A 15207-nucleotide genomic window follows, 5' to 3' on the forward strand; every position below is an offset into this window, starting at 1 on the left:
CTTATGGGTCAGAGGGAGACGGGGGCCAGGGAAGGCCAACGGTTGGAGTGCAGCTGCTGCTCCGTGGACGGTGGTCAGGAGGGGCCTGTGAGAAGGAGGCGAGGCATTGAGCATGCGGGAGTCCACAGGGAGAGGTGGCCGGGCCGGGCAAAGCGCTCGGGCAAAAGCCTGAGGCTGCCATGCACCTGGCATTCAAGAAATCACAGGGAAACCAGCGTGGCCAGGGCAGGCTTGGAGCCAGCGCTGGAAAGGGAGCTCAGGCGGGGAGGGGCACACGGGTGGTTTTCCCACATCTTACTGCAAGAATCAATCTCTCTCGCCCAGGGGCTCTGGGCCCAAGGTCTGAAACCCCATAGAAAGGTGTGCTTGGCTCAGTTTGATCAGACGCCCGCTCCGGCACCAGCTGCCTCTGGCTGCAGTGGGGGACGGGGCGGGCATCTGGCTTGCTGGAGGTTGCAGGCTGCATTGCCCGCGTCACGTATCAGGGTGCCTGGGAATGACACACGGCCCGGATGCAGACTCCGGGAGGCAGTGGTGATGGCTCAAATGGTCGGGTTCCTGCCACATAGGAGACCCAGATGGAGTTCCAGACTCCTGGCGTCAGCCTGGCCCAGCCCTGGCGGTTATAGGCATTTGGGGAGAGGAGCAGCACATGAGAGTGTTCTCTCTCTCTCTCTCTCTCTCTCCCCCTCCCCCTCCCTCCCTCCCCATTTCTGTGTGTATGTATCTGCCTCCCGCCTTCTCCCTGCCAAACGCTAAACTGGCAAGGCAGTTCTGGAGCACCCCACACACAGGGTGGAAGTGAGAGGTGCAGAGAGGAGGGTGGTTCCGGAGGAGGGGGTGTCTGGGGCCTTACACAGAGATTCACCCCCAACCTGGGAACAATGAGAGGGGGCTCTGGGGGCATCTTCCCAGGCCTCTTGGCACCACCTTGCGCAGGTATGTAGTGCGGAGCAGGTGTTCAGCTCTTGGCTCGACAGGACTCACTCGGGGCCAACAGCCTCGGAGCCGAGCTCGTTGAACAGAGCCGAGTTCCAGGCAGTGTTCCTGGGGGGAGAGCAGCACCCCAGCCCCAGGGACAGCCAAGGGAGCCAGGTGACTGCAACTAGCCCGGAGCCCCGGTGCGCGTGAATGCACTGGGGGCTGTCCTTTCAAAGGGGGGTTCTCTGGGCCTCCACAAAGCTCTTACTGTCTCCAGCGCCCAGCTGGGGCCCAGTGTGGCCAGCATGACCTCAGGCCGTGGGAGCTCCAGAAGCAGTCTGGCTATCCAGTCTCCCTGGGCGAGGCAGCTCGAAGGCAGGGAACCGCTTCCTCTTGGTCAAAGCTGACTCTGATGGCTCAGGGCAGGTGTCCACCTGGTCCTGCGTCCTCGCTGGGAACCCAGGCAGGGCAGCCTGGAGCCATCAGCACTAGGATGTCCTTGTAGGGGCTGAGAAAGACAAGCACGTCCCCTGCACCTCCGCACCCCCACATCTGTGGGCAGCCAGGAGCTCGGCTGGGGCAGGGGGAGTGCCGTAGAGGGGAAGGAGGAAGCCCCACAAGCATCCGCCGTCCTCGCTACAGGGGATTGAAGGAGTAACGGCAGGGTCTCATTCTCCACAGCTGAGAGCCACCGATGCAGATGAGGGCGAGTTTGGGCGAGTGTGGTACCGCATCCTGCACGGTGAGAGAGGCTGCCCCGGCGCGGGGATGCCCTTGGGAGGGCGGCACGTCTGCTGGCTGCCCAGGCTGTGGGAGGGAGGCTGGGGGTGGGGGCGGGCAGAGGGGGACACACGCAGTGCTCTGGTGATCGGCCCTGGGCTGGATGTGTTTCCGGAAAAGGTGCTACCTCGGATTGCCACACTCCCAAAAAAGTGCCTTGGGTACTGCATGCTTCCCAAAGCTGTGACCCTGACAGAAGGGGCCTGGCGGGGCAGGGCAGCCCCGCCGCACCCGTGAGCCCCCGGGAGACTGAGTCTCACTGGCCCAGCTGAATCTCAGACCTCCAATTACTGGCCAGAGAATCAGATATGCTGCCGGCCCCCTCCCGGAATCTGGGCGCAGCCACCCCACCCAAACCACGGGGGCAGAGTGGGGGAGGGTGGGTCCCAGGGGAAAGCCGGGGGTGCTCTCACAAGGTGGGGGTGTGATTGTTGGGCTGCCCAGGGATGTCCACTAAATCCGGGTTCAGCCACCACAGAGAAGCTGGTTCTGGCCCTGGATCCCTCTGAATACACAGGAGGCCTCATCGTGCCCACACCTGTGGTGGGAGGGTCAAGGGAGACCCCCCAGTTTACCCCCAAAGAGCGCAGATGAACTTCTGCCCCCACCCCAACCTGGGCAGCATGAGTCCGAGGCCTCCCTGCTGAGCGTGGACTTCACACGAGTCCAGAGACCTCTGGGCAGGCCCACAAAGAGTCACACACCGCATCTGTCCCGCCCACAGGTAACCATGGCAACAACTTCCGGATCCATGTCAGCAACGGGCTCCTGATGCGAGGGCCCCGGCCACTGGACCGAGAGAGGAACTCGTCCCACGTGCTGGTGGTGGAGGCCTACAACCACGACCTGGGACCCATGAGGAGCTCTGTCCGGGTAAGGCGGGCTGGGCGGGGCTCCACCTGGCGCCAGCCTAGGTGCTGAGTGATGTCCAGGTCTAGAGGCTGGGCAGGGAGGGCCACTGGCAGGCTCAGTGCAGCCTGGGATCCTGGACTCACCGGTCTCCCCGAGCCTCAGTTTTGCCACCTGTGGAAAGGGACCAATGACACTGACAGCTATCCTAAGGGAGGAAAGAAGTGGCCCTGCGCCCACACAGCCCTCCAGGGTGAGCCAAGGAAACCAGGCAGAGATGAGCTCGGAGGCACACAGGCAGCCTTGCCACACAGGCGAGGAAACTGAGGCACGGGGAAGCCACAAGCGACAGAACTAGGCTGGGGCCCAAGTTCAGGGCTCTCTGCACTGAAAAGTCCCTGAAATGCTCCAGGCACCCTCACCTGTGCGGCTGCTAGCAGCTCAGCCTATGCCTTCTGGAATGGCCAAAAAGAACCACACCGGTGTGCCCAGGCGGCTGCTAAGCTCACCGCCCGCCAGTGGCAGGGCCGACAGAGGGGAACAAGAGGAGCTCTCCAGGCCGCCCCCACTGCACACTCAGCAGCTCCCAGCCCTCTCCCCTAAACCAGGGGGAAGTGAGTCACAGCCCAGCCAGGCACGAGTGGGAGGGAGATGGGAAAAGTCAGGTGGAGAGCCGCCTCCGGACTTTTCCCCAGAAGGCCCTGGGGCAGCACCAGCTGCCCTTATCAGCCCCATCTCTAGCACCGTTCCCCCAGCTGGAAACAATGAGCTACCTGGCCTGCGTCACTGGTGGGCGGTGCTGGGGCGCAGGACTCAGGACTGGGGACTCTTGGCCCCTGCTACTGCGGGCGCCGCAGCTGTGCCCCGGAAGAGTGCTGGGGTCCCGGCAGCTGCTCCTCTCAGTAGGAAATGGCCAAGGGGGTCAGATCCCGCGGTTTTCCACAGGGCCCTGTGACTGAGTGGGTGCCGGACAGTCCCATGCGGCCACGCTCGCCTGCCCACTGGTGAACCACGTATCTGTGGCCTCACCAATAACCCACAGCAGAAGTCTGGGGCGGGGGTGGTGCTGCATGCCACAGAGTGATGGACAGCAGGGAAGGCTGGGGTTGGGCCCTGGACTTGAGGCTTCCTAACTGTGGCCCTCCTTGTGACCCCCTCCTCCCCACCCACCCAGGGATGGACGGGCTCCTGCCTCCAGGGCCAGTTCCCATCAGTGCCGAGGCACTCGTGCCACGCGGTAGGCAGTAACCCAAGGGTGTGCTGTGCCGATACGTGCCAGGGTGGGGACGTGCCCCCTCCTTGCTCCTCTCCGCGTGAACCCGAGGCATAGGAAACCCTCACGTTGGGTTCTCGATGAGTGCTTTGTGTTCTTGAGATCACTGAACCCTCTGAACAGCGCTGCAGGGCAGGTGCTGTTGTGACACCCATTTTACAGATGAGATCAGGCAAGTTGTTGAGTGTTGCAGGGCAGGAAGGGTAGAGCCAGGTTTCACACCCAGGCAGTCAGCTCGGACTTGCACTCCCACTGCTGCCGCACAGAGGCTCTTGGGAGCCCAGCTGGAGCCCACTGGCTCATCCCCAGATTGCTGTTTCAAGGTGAGAACTCGCTGAAGACATAGCCTCCATACCCAGCGAGAGCCAGCAAAACCGCACGCTGCCTAAAGCAAGCATGGGGGCTGCAGCCTGGCCCTGGATTCGGTTCTGCAGCCGCGGTAGTGCCGGCCCGAGCCATGCTGTTCTCCAGTTCCTGCTTCAGCAAACCAGGGACAGCCAGGGAGGGGGTGTGGAAGGAAGGGTGCTTGCCGAGCCTGGGTGCCTCCGGTGCACGCACGCAGTGCACACGCGTGCACATGAAAATGCTTGCCCACGTGCCCACGCACACCCTCTCCCGTCCCTGATGGCGGGCACGGCCCTAGACGGAAAGCGCGCCTGCTTCTCCGAGGACCCCGTAGCTCTGTTCTGCTCCGCACACACTCGGCAGGCTGCTGCGCTTCCTGTGCATCTGTTTCTCTCAGGTTTGCAAACCACACGCCGTCTGGCCTGCACCGCTGCTCTAAAGCACACTGCTGAAACCAGCCGGACTCCCCAGGCCGCGCCACACCCAGGCTCCCCGCCTCGCCCGCTCCCTCCCACTGTCAGACTGGCCCTGCCTCTTCCCCGTGACCCCTGGAGCCGAGGGCATTTGGACAAGCCCACTCAGGAAGGGGCAGGCTCTGGGTTTTAAAAGATGGATGGTCAGTTTCTGTTTACAGAAAGAGAGTTCCCGAAATACATCCATGCAAATTCCCCCCACACCCACCCCACCCAGGATCTCCGCAGCCAAGGCCTGGGTGAGGCCAAACATAGAAGGCTCCAGCAGGGTGAGCAGCTGTGTGCACTGCAGTTTGCATAGCGGGTTCTCAGTGTGGGGACGAGAGCTCGGGGCCGACACGGCAGGGCTGCGGGAGCCCTCCACCTGTAGGCAGCCAGAGACCCCTGTGCTGCTTCCACTGAGCGCCCAGCTCAGCCCGGGCTGGCCCCAGAGACCGGGCTCACTCAGAAGCCAGATACTAAGGGATTCAAAAAGGTAGTGGTAAAAGGGATTTAACAGAGAAGTTTATTCTGGTGAAACAATGGCTCAAATCCATGCATAGTTCCTTCTTCAATGTGCGTTTTCCATGAACTCCGTGAAGACCCCCTGTATGTGCTTCATTGCAAGCTGTGCACACGGGTGAAATCTACCCAGCCTCTCTCTGCTTCCCTCTTGCTCCACCAGGCCTGTGCCAGGGCCAGCTCGGCCCCAGCGCGCAGTAGACTGGGCGCCAGAAGAGCCCCCATCATCTTCCAGCTCTCCCAGGTGCTGGGAGGCCTTCAGCTACTCACTTGCACCCTCTGGGCCTTCTCCCCCTAGCTTTGAAAAGAAGCCAGGCTCTGGCCCTCTGCACCGTGGCGCTGTAACCCTGGCACTCCCTCCCCTCCTGGGTTGCGCGTCTTACGCCTGCACCCACGTTCCTCGCGGAGAACTTGAAAAGCGCAGCTGGGCACCGGGAGAATGATGCCCGATGACGCAATTCAGAAACGGCCGCTCTCCTGGGTGGGGCTCCCAACGGCAAACCCTGCAAGAGGGAAGGCTGTGCACAAGTGAGCCGGAAGCATCCTGGAGTAAAGCAGGAAGGGGTGCGGGGCCAGGAGGGAGCCGTGCTCAGTCCCACAGGAGCTCTGGGCTCGCCTCGCTGCCCCCGACAGGGCCGCGGCCTGGAGTGCTTGTGCTCAGTGCCTGTCTGTGGGATGTGGATTCCCAGGAGCTTCTGTCCTCAGGAGCTTGGCTTCCGGCCACAGGGGTGGGGGAGGGGGGTGATGGGGCCGGGCAGTTGGCCTCTGTGGGTCACTGCACTCTGCAGGTGCAGGCAGTTCACAAAGGGACCTGGGCGCCGGCCTCCTGCGCCCCCAGCACCTGTAAGTCTTGTTTCGTTGTGTGAATGGGGTCAGCTCGCGCCTCCTCAAGCCCCTCTGCGGGCCCTGCCTCCTTTGCCTTCCTGACAACCCTGGCAGCGTTATGGGGCCGTCAGTGCTAGCTGACATGGCTGCTTCAGAGCTGAGACACCTGCGGCGGTAATTAGCCACAGGTTCCCCCAGGGTCAGCAGCAGAGCCCAGAGCAAGGGGAGGATCGTTCCTAAACACGTAACGCTTGCGCACCTGTCACACGCCAGGGGCTGTGCAAGGTGGGGGGACACGGTGTCCAACAAGACAGCCCAGCCCCCTCCCCATCCTCTACCTCTGCCTCCACTGAGAGGTTGCTCCCCGCTGGCCCAGGACAGCAGCAACCTGGGCTTCCAGTCTCCGCCTCCTGCTAACCCTGCACACCTGGCCCGGCCCGCACAGGTGATCGTGTACGTGGAAGACGTCAATGACGAGGCCCCGGTGTTCACGCAACAGCAGTACAGCCGCCTGGGACTACGCGAGACTGCCGGCATCGGCACCTCCGTCATCGTTGTCCGCGCCACAGACCGGGACACTGGTGAGGCCAGCAGGGGAAGCCGGTGGTGTCCCATTGCTCAGTGACCCCCACCGCGAGTCCCCCCAGCCCATTCGCCCCAGGGCATCACCTTTGATGCCTCCGTCGCCCCCATTCAGCTGCTCCCAAGCCAGGGATGGGGGCCGTGGGACTGACTTGCCCACCGCCCCCCAACACACACACCCCACCAGCTGCCCTGGCCCAGGAGTCAGCAGAGGTGTCCATGACATGGGCTTGGGATGCCCAGACTTGTCAGCTAAGCTTCGGCTGGGGGCGGGGCAGGGCCCGGGAAAGGTCAAGGGCGTTTGTCAGAACGCTGGCTCAGGGCTGGGTGTAGGCAGGCTTTCAGAGGAGCAGTGGCCTTCCTGTCCCCCAGGGCAGCCAGAGCCTGCTGAGGTCACAGTGAGCAGGCGCAAAGCAAGGAGAGCACACCCAGGCTGCCGCAGCCTGCAGCCTCTGCGTGGGGCCTGGCCCCAGCAAGGCCGCGGCCAGAGAGGAGCTCTTTCTCGGGTCCACACGGACGCGCGCTCGCCAAGCCGCCCCTGCTTTCCCCAGCCATTGCCCTGCCTTCATGTCAGTTCCTACCCCCACCCTCAGCTTCCGCAGCTCACCTGTGCCCCAGGCCGGGCTGGGAGGGGGAATGCACCACGATACCCAGGCACCCGGTTCTCCCTCGGTGGGGGCTTCCACGGTGCGGGGCCCGTCATTCCGTGCCGGGGACCCACGTGCATGGCTGTGTCTGGCGCAGGCATGCCTTTGAGAAAATCTGCATTCACCCATTCCCCCCCAGAAAACCCATCAGAGTTTTGCAGGTAGTTTCAAGGGGCTCTCAGATGTCCCGATTTTGTGACCGTTCCCTCTAGATCTGCGGACTTGGGCTAAGGAGTCCCAGGGCTCGCTCTGGGTGAATGGGTGCGGCCACGGCCCAGGGATTGGGGTGGAGGTAGTAGGGAGCCGGGGCACTGAAACCCTTGGGTCAGAGGGATAGGGGAGGGCTGGGCCACCCCTAGCTGGATGCCCCTACTACAAGATACACTTAATCTCCTCCTCATCTATTTGTCCAAATACCCAGGCCCCAAAGTGGGGGCTCCACAGTGCCTGGGGCCTAGCCACCTGCACACCACCCTTGGGGTGGCCTCAGGGCCAGCCCTGGGTGTGGGTCTGGGTGGCAGGAGAACTCCGGGGGCAGTCCCCCCTCCCCCAGCCCGACCGCACAGCGCCGTGTGCTCCACAGGGGCCGGCGGCCTGGTGAATTACCACATCCTGTCGGGCGCGGAAGGCAAGTTCGAGATTGACGAGAGCACGGGGCTCGTCATCACGGTGGACTACCTGGACTACGAGACCAAGACCAGCTACCTGATGAACGTGTCCGCCACGGACCAGGCGCCGCCCTTCCACCGCGGCTTCTGCAGCGTCTACATCACTCTGCTCAATGAGCTGGACGAGGCCGTGCAGTTCTCCAACGCCTCCTACGAGGCCGCCATCTGGGAGAACCTGGCGCTGGGCACGGAGATCGTGCGCGTGCAGGCCTACTCCCTGGACAACCTCAACCAGATCGCCTACCGCTTCGATGCCCACACCAGCGCCCAGGCCAAGGCCCTGTTCAAGGTCGATGCTGTCACGGTGAGGACCCCCGACGCTGGCTGCGCGCCCCCTTCGTGCATGGCCCCCTCCCCTCTGTCACAAAGCACCCTGGGGCTAAGTATCTCCGCCGTGCAAGCCTAAACGATTGAGGTGTGCGTCTCAGCGACCTGCTGTCCTCGCTGGCACTGGAGGAGACAGCTAGCTGTGGTCCTACTGTGCTCACACCGTGCCAGGGCGCTGCAGTCTGGTCACCCCCAATGGGATGGGGGAGGGGCTCGCCCTGCCATGTGGTTCCATTCCGAGCCCCCTCTCTGGAGGGCACAGCCCCTCCCGTGCCCTGAGCGGCTCCACAGCGCGCACAGCCAGCTGGGTCCGCAGGTGAACTCCAGCCCGACACAGGCTGTTCAGAGAGCGGCAGAGCCCAGAGCCGGCAGGCGAGGGGCTCCGCCCAGGAGGCGGCCCTGCCCAATTTGCCATGTGCCTCTGGCCGCCTGGCTCTGAGGGGGCTTCCCACGGACCCCTCGCTGGGCGCGGTGCTGGTGCTGGAGCACCCCCCAGAACACAGGGCGACCCTGCAGTCTGCACCGCTGAACACCAGCAGCCCGAGGACGAGAGGCCCGGGGCAGCGTGGGGACAGGTGCGGGGGCTTCCACGGCCTCCAGGAGCCTCCGCAAGCTTCTCCCGCCCCCACGCAGGCGTGACCGAGGTGACCGAGGCACACTTAGCCTGCAGCCCAGCTCCGCTCCCCGGAGGCCGCGGGTAGGGCCGAGGGCCGAGCTTGGTCGTCCTGCCCCCATCCAGGAGCCCACCCGGAGCTGCCTCAGGAGAACAAACATGCTCTCGTTGCCCGGGGATTCCAAACCATGAGCTGCTCTGTGCCAGGAGCCGGGGCCGGAGACCGCGTGTGGGAGCAGAAGCGTCTCCTAGCACCTCTGTTGCTGAGGCAATCACAGCCGTTTTAGGAGCTCTGTCCTGGGAACTGGGGCCAAAGACTAGATGTCTAGTTCTCGTTATGTCGACATCACAAGTCGTCTTGTTTCCCTTTGAGCTTGGCCGTTAGGAAGCTCACATATAAATTCTGTGTTTCTCAGCAAGGTGACAGGCGCTGCTGCCTGGCTCTCCTCCCTCATCCTTGCTGTCCTGTGTCTCCTGTCAGAAGCCCTTTGAGAATAGGCAAGGGATGGGCCCCTGCAGTGTGCCAGGCCTTGGTCTTTGGAGTATGGGGAGCACAAAGACGGGCTCTCCAAGAGGCTTGGGGGTGAAAGTGGGAATAATCAAGGATGCACTTCAGAGCACCCCAGGGGAGGTATGAGAAGAACTCCAACGGATAAGAAAGCAATCATAACTGGCTGGGAAGCAGGAAGCCTTCCTGGAGGAGGTGGCATCAAAGTGGGATTTGAGAGGGAAGTAGGATTGCACAAACCGTGGCTGGGGGGAAGTCGTGCCAGGCAGAGGGTGTGGCGGGCAGGTGGATAGTGGGCAGAGGCAGGTTTGGCTGCAGCATGGACTGCTGTGGGGAGGGTCTGCCCGGTGGGGGTGCTGCTGTCACTCAGCCACGTGGCCCACTCTCTGCAGGGAGCGATCACCGTCAAAGGCCTCGTGGACCGGGAGAAGGGCGACTTCTACACCCTGACTGTGGTAGCAGATGACGGCGGCCCCAAGGCAGACTCCACTGTGGTGAGTGGGCCCAGGTGGGCGCCCCACAGACGCCCCCACGCCCACGTCTTCACCAGCCACCCAGCATGCGGGCCTGGCAGTGGGCAGGGAGGGCAGGGCCGCGTGCGGGCCGGGTGGGGTGAGCCCCCGGGCTGTGGGGAAGGGGCGGAGGGGCCCACACTGCTGACCGTCTGCATCTCTGCTTTTCCCCGGCTGCCCTCGTCCTGCCCACGTCGGCTGCCCGCAGAAGGTGAGTGGCCTGTGGGCTGGGGCTGCCCCGTACCATCCGTGTGCCCAGGGCGCTTCCCACCCCCTCTGCAGAGAGAGGCGTGTGGCGGGTCCCTGCGTACACCCTGGGTGACCTCCCTGGTCCATCCACTCTGTGTCTGGGGTGCAGGCCCCTTGCCCCCAGGCTGGTCCCTGTGTGTCCTGCCCAGTCCCCCTGGGGTCCCAAAGTAGGAGGTGCACTAACAAAGAAGTAGCTGGAACAACGGAGGGAACCCCGCAGCCTGTGCCTGGCTCCGCTCCTGCCTGGCTGTGGGGCACGGGCGAGGTGTTTGGCCTCTCTGTGCGGGCGGGGCCAGCAGTCCCGAGATGGCAGCTCGGGAGCCCTTGGTGGCGTTTGCCCCGCCCCTCGGCTGCCTCTGGGCTCGGGGCGGGGAGGAGGGTGCCAGGGGAGGCCCTAGGAGAGCTCAGGCTGGGCACGGGTCCGGGGGCACCTGAGCACTGCCGGGATGGCCCCTGTGATGACGGTGAGACACTGAGCCCTAGGGGAGGCTGGGGCACGGCTGGGTGGGCCAGATGCCCTCTCCAGTCCGCCTGGGGTGTCCTGCTCCAGCCACACACCACCTGCCCCCACCCACCCCCACTGCGGCCAGCCCAGAGGCCAACCCAGCACCCTGGTTGAGAACCAAACATAGCCGCCTGGGGTCCCTGGCCCCATGTTCCCTCGAGGTGCCAAGCCCCCCGGCCCTGGCTACACCCAGAGGCCCCCTCCATCCCCAGAGTCTGCCAGGAGGAGTGTGGCTGTGGGGGGCAGTGAACCCCAGGCCTGTGGAAGGCAGGGGGCTGCCTGGCGGCGGGCGGTGGCCGATGTCCTGCAGCTCCCAGCCAGAGGATCTGAGCCCGAGAGAGGTTGCGTGGAGTGTGTCTACTGAGCCTCAGCAGTTTCATTTGCAAAGTGGGCCCAGCTGCTCCCCAGCCACAGGGTGCCCTGAGGACTCAGGAGCTGGGCGACGCCCACTGAAGCTGCCCGCACCCGCTGTGGGCGGGGCACCTGCCGCCTCAGAGCGCACAGTCCCGCCCGGGGCCGCTGATTCCACAGCGGCTTCGCCCTCTTCCAGGAAACAGGCCTGCCCCGCCGTGCTCTGCCCCGGCTTCCTCTCCGTGGCTCCCGCTGCCCCAGCTGCAGCGGCCCCGCCAGCCGCACACCCTGTGCGAGGGCTGGGGCGGGGGCCCGCCAAGGGGCCTTCGGAGATAATGTTATTTCCTCCGCGGGGTCAGAACCCAAACCACAGCTCACCTCCACCTGGCTCCTCCCTGGCCCAGCAGCTCCTGCAGGCCCAGAGGGTGGGGAGGCAGAGAGGAAGGGGTGGCAGGGTCCAGGGGCTCTGTCGGAGGAGCTCTGGGTGGCACCACGGGCCACGGGCCTTGGGGGCTAGGGAGGGACGTGTGGGCCCGGGGTGTTCCCCAGACCTTGTACCCATCCTTTCTCCCCCACAGAGGCCCAGGGCCTCCTGCCAGGGTGCTCAGCTGCCCCTAGCCCCCACCTCACCACCCTCACCATGACTGAGTCGTAGTCACGGTGGGGACCCTGCCGTGGGCCAGGCCCTGAGCGTCAGCAGGAAACCAAACCCGGACACAGCACCTGGCCTCGCAGGCAGAAGGCAGAGTGAGGGAAAGACGTGATCCGAGGATCAGAGCAGGAAATGTGGGCCCCACGAGAACACCTGTAAGAGGATGTCAGGGAAATCAAGGAGGGCTTCCCTGAGGAAGTGCCTCAGGCTGAGATCCACAGTGTGCTTAGGAATGACCACAGCCAAGAAGGAAGAGCCTCTCAGCAGCAGGAACCCCGTGTGCAAAGGCCCTGTGGTGTGAGGAGGCACGGTGAGCCTTAGCAAGCCTTGCCCAGAGCGGGGCATGCGTCGGGGATCAGATCCCAGGGGCCTTGGTGTTTTCGTTCTGAGGAACAGCGGGGGCACTGGTTTTCACCTGCTGTGCCCTGACACCTGCCCCTCCTTCCTCTCTAGCCCCGGCTGGGCTGTCCCTGTCCCCACTGCTCTGAGCACCTCCCCTCCACCACACACCTTGCCCCTTGCTGTGAGTGTGCCCAGGGACCCCCAGACCACGAGGGCAATGGGGCTCGTGCCGCCTCTGATGCCCCGGCGGGCTCTGGAGCTGACGGCTGCGGCCGGCCTCGGGCCCGGCGAGGAGCTGGAGCCGACATAGGCTGTGTCGCGCTCGCCCCCAGGTCTACATCACGGTGCTGGACGAGAATGACAACAGCCCGCGCTTCGACGTCACCTCCGACTCGGCAGTCAGCGTGCCCGAGGACTGCGCCGTGGGCCAGCGGGTGGCCACCGTCAAGGCCCAGGACCCCGACGCAGGCAGCAATGGGCAGGTAGGCGCCCCGGGGACCCGGCAGGGACCTGCCTGTGTGTGGGGACTGTCAGGGCTGCTCCCCCTGGAGGAGGCCGTCTGAACTGTCCCAGGCCCCGCTCAGGACCCCCAGGAGGGAGACCAGGCCCAGCCGCCCCGTGGAGCTATGCAGCCAGGGCCATGCCTGGAGCTCGGGCACCAGATCCCCGGGGCAGGCCGCAGCCCCGCCCCGCAGCGAGGAGGCAGCAGAGGGCCTGGGTTTTCCAGCAATGCCCCGGGTCCACAGTCCACGCAGCACCTGGTTCCTTGTGAGCCAGCCCTGCCCCCCAGGTGCTCCTGAGGACACACCCTCCCCTTCTACAGCAGGAGGTAGTCCCTCCCTCTAGGCCTGGATACAAGGGGGGGTGGGCTCGGTGCTCGCATCACTTTCATCCCTTCCGGGAACTGGGGGAACAGTGGGAGGGGTTTGGTCACTCGTGTTCGTCCTCACCCGTGGAAACTTCTCAGCAGGGATGTAGGAAGGGCCAGTAGAATCCCCTGGGAAGACAGTCCCCCCCCCCATGCCCTGGCCCCCAGGCCCAGGCACCTGCCATGGTCAGTGCCCCTCTGAGATCTCGCCGTCCGCTCTGCTGTGCAGGGCGCTCGCTGAACCCAGGGTCCAGCAGGGAGCAGGTGGCCACCAGCCCCACCCCTCGGCCTGACCTGCCCGCCGCTACTCCTCCCTCCCCCAACCCCTGCTCCCTCCCTCTCCCCCCTCACAGGTGGTCTTCTCCCTGGCCGCCGGAAACATCGCCCGGGCCTTTGAGATCGTCACCACCAACGACTCCATTGGCGAAGTGTTTGTGGCCAGGCCCCTGGACAGAGAAGAGCTGGACCACTACATCCTCAAGGTGGGCCCGGCCCCTCGTCCGCTCTGGGCCACTCATGGCCGGCCGGCCGCCTCCCTGCTGGCACTGGTGCCGTGGGCCAGCCGCTACCCATGGGGACAGCTAGAGGAGGGTGACCGGGAAGGGGTCTTTTTGGTGCCTGGCCCTGCTGGGAGAGCCTTTGTTTCCCACAAACCCTCTGATCTCAAGCCAGTCATTCACTCTGCCAGGGCCTTGGTTTCCCTACCTGTGCAGTGGGCCAAAAAAAAAAAAAAAAAAGACCCAACCTGGCCTGCCCCTTCCGAGGGAGCCACCAGGGCAGAACTGCTGTCTCAGTGCCGGCCGCGTTTGCAGGGGCTCTCTGGGCTCCAGGAAGCGCTCCAGCAGCCCAGGTGCCATCCAGGCTACACTGAGACTCCCACGGCCAGGCCCGGCCTCTGCTTAGCATCCCAGCTGGCTGCTGGAAAGCTGGTCCAGGGCTCTTGCCTTATCTGCCAGGCACCCGCTGAGTGCACAGGGCAGGCGGGAGCCCTGGACCAGGTTGCAGGCCCAGGGTTGGGTCAGGGGTAGGGTCAGGAGGTGAAGGCTCAGGCACACCCGAGCCTCCTGCTAAATGAGGATCGCAGGTCAGATACCGCTGGGCTGGGATTATCTGCAGCAAGGGCGGAAGCTGAAAGCTCCTGGAAGATTCTACTGCCCCCAGGGCAGGGATGGGTCTGCAAGTCTCTCTGCCCACCCCTCCCACCAAGGGGATCCTGTGGGCTGCACGTTCCTGGTCCCGCCCCCGGCTCCAGTCTTGCTGTCCCCTCCCCCTCCTTGCAGGTTGTGGCTTCCGACCGGGGCAGCCCCCCACGGAAGAAGGAGCACCTCCTGCAGGTGACCATCCTGGATGTCAACGACAACCCTCCCGTGGTCGAGAGCCCCTTGGGCTACAACGTCAGCGTGAACGAGGTGAGGGCACATCCGGCGTGGACAGTGGCATGAGCCAACCCGATGCACCTGCCGACACCTCTGCCAGGCTCGCCAGCCTCTCCCGCCCCAGGGGCAGCGCTGTGATTCTCCCCTACTTGTGCCCAAATGCCCAGCCTGTGTCCCGGAAATCCACAGCTGTTCTGTGGTAGGGGAGAGAGGAGAGAAGGAAGCACTCTCACCTGGTAGCAGACTGCGGCTTTTCCTGGAGGAGCCGCTGTGTGAGGTTGAGGCACCCTGGGAGAGGGTGCACCCCAGCATCACTGGGCGGTGTGCCAGGGCGGACACTCATGGGAGCAGGACAGCCCGGGGAAGAGCCCAGCTCAGCTGATGGGCTGCGTGCACCTGCACTCCTCCCTTCCCTGCACCTCAATTTTCCTCTCTGTAAACGGGGTTGCCACCAGGGCCCAGCCCGTGTTGGATGCTGACAGAACTCCCACCCTCGCCCATGTGGTCCTCACTGTCGCTCCAGAGCTGAGATGTCAGGAGGTGCAGGTGCAGTCCTTGGCCTCCAAACTGAATCCCCGTCAAGCCCTGTCCTGCTCTCCTCACAGAACGTGGGCGGGGGTACTGCCGTGGTCCAGGTGAGAGCCAGCGACCGTGACATCGGGATCAACAGTGTCCTGTCCTACTACATCACCGAGGGCAATGAGGACATGACCTTCCGCATGGACCGTGTCAGCGGTGAAATCGTCACACGGCCCGCCCCGCCGGACCGTGAGCGCCAGAGCTTCTACCACCTGGTGGTCACCGTGGAGGACGAGGGCACCCCCACCCTGTCGGTGAGTGATGGGCAGCCACGGAGGGGACAGGGTGCGTGGAAGCAGTGGGTCCTGGACAACACGGCCATCGCGCCTTGAGATGGCCGACCTGCAAGTACTTCTGCAGGGGCCATGGAGTGCGTGGCGGGGCTGCTGGTCCCCCAGGTCTCCAGTGACCCTGAACCTCTGTTTGGTCCTGCTGGCTATCACAGAGCAGCTGTGTGGGAT

The 15207-nt window shown here is 64.4% G+C and overlaps 1 protein-coding gene across 3 annotated transcripts in view; it reads left to right on the plus strand.

Moving 5' to 3' along the window:
- CDH23 (cadherin related 23) overlaps window positions 1–15207 on the plus strand; it is a 361784-nt gene that overhangs the window by 282353 nt on the left and 64224 nt on the right. For all 3 annotated transcript variants that reach the window (XR_011382433.1, XM_070057798.1, XM_051823796.2), the window contains exons 28-36: window positions 1603–1663; window positions 2426–2574; window positions 6413–6548; window positions 7780–8168; window positions 9705–9806; window positions 12256–12405; window positions 13145–13273; window positions 14072–14200; window positions 14773–15000. Coding sequence is in view for 2 of the 3 variants with exons in the window: in XM_070057798.1 (XP_069913899.1) it covers window positions 1603–1663; window positions 2426–2574; window positions 6413–6548; window positions 7780–8168; window positions 9705–9806; window positions 12256–12405; window positions 13145–13273; window positions 14072–14200; window positions 14773–15000 (1473 nt within the window). In the remaining variant the exon portion in view is untranslated. The remainder of the gene's footprint in view (window positions 1–1602; window positions 1664–2425; window positions 2575–6412; window positions 6549–7779; window positions 8169–9704; window positions 9807–12255; window positions 12406–13144; window positions 13274–14071; window positions 14201–14772; window positions 15001–15207) is intronic.

Source organism: Oryctolagus cuniculus, chromosome 15, assembly GCF_964237555.1.
Source record: "Oryctolagus cuniculus chromosome 15, mOryCun1.1, whole genome shotgun sequence".
Taxonomy (NCBI): domain Eukaryota; kingdom Metazoa; phylum Chordata; class Mammalia; order Lagomorpha; family Leporidae; genus Oryctolagus; species Oryctolagus cuniculus.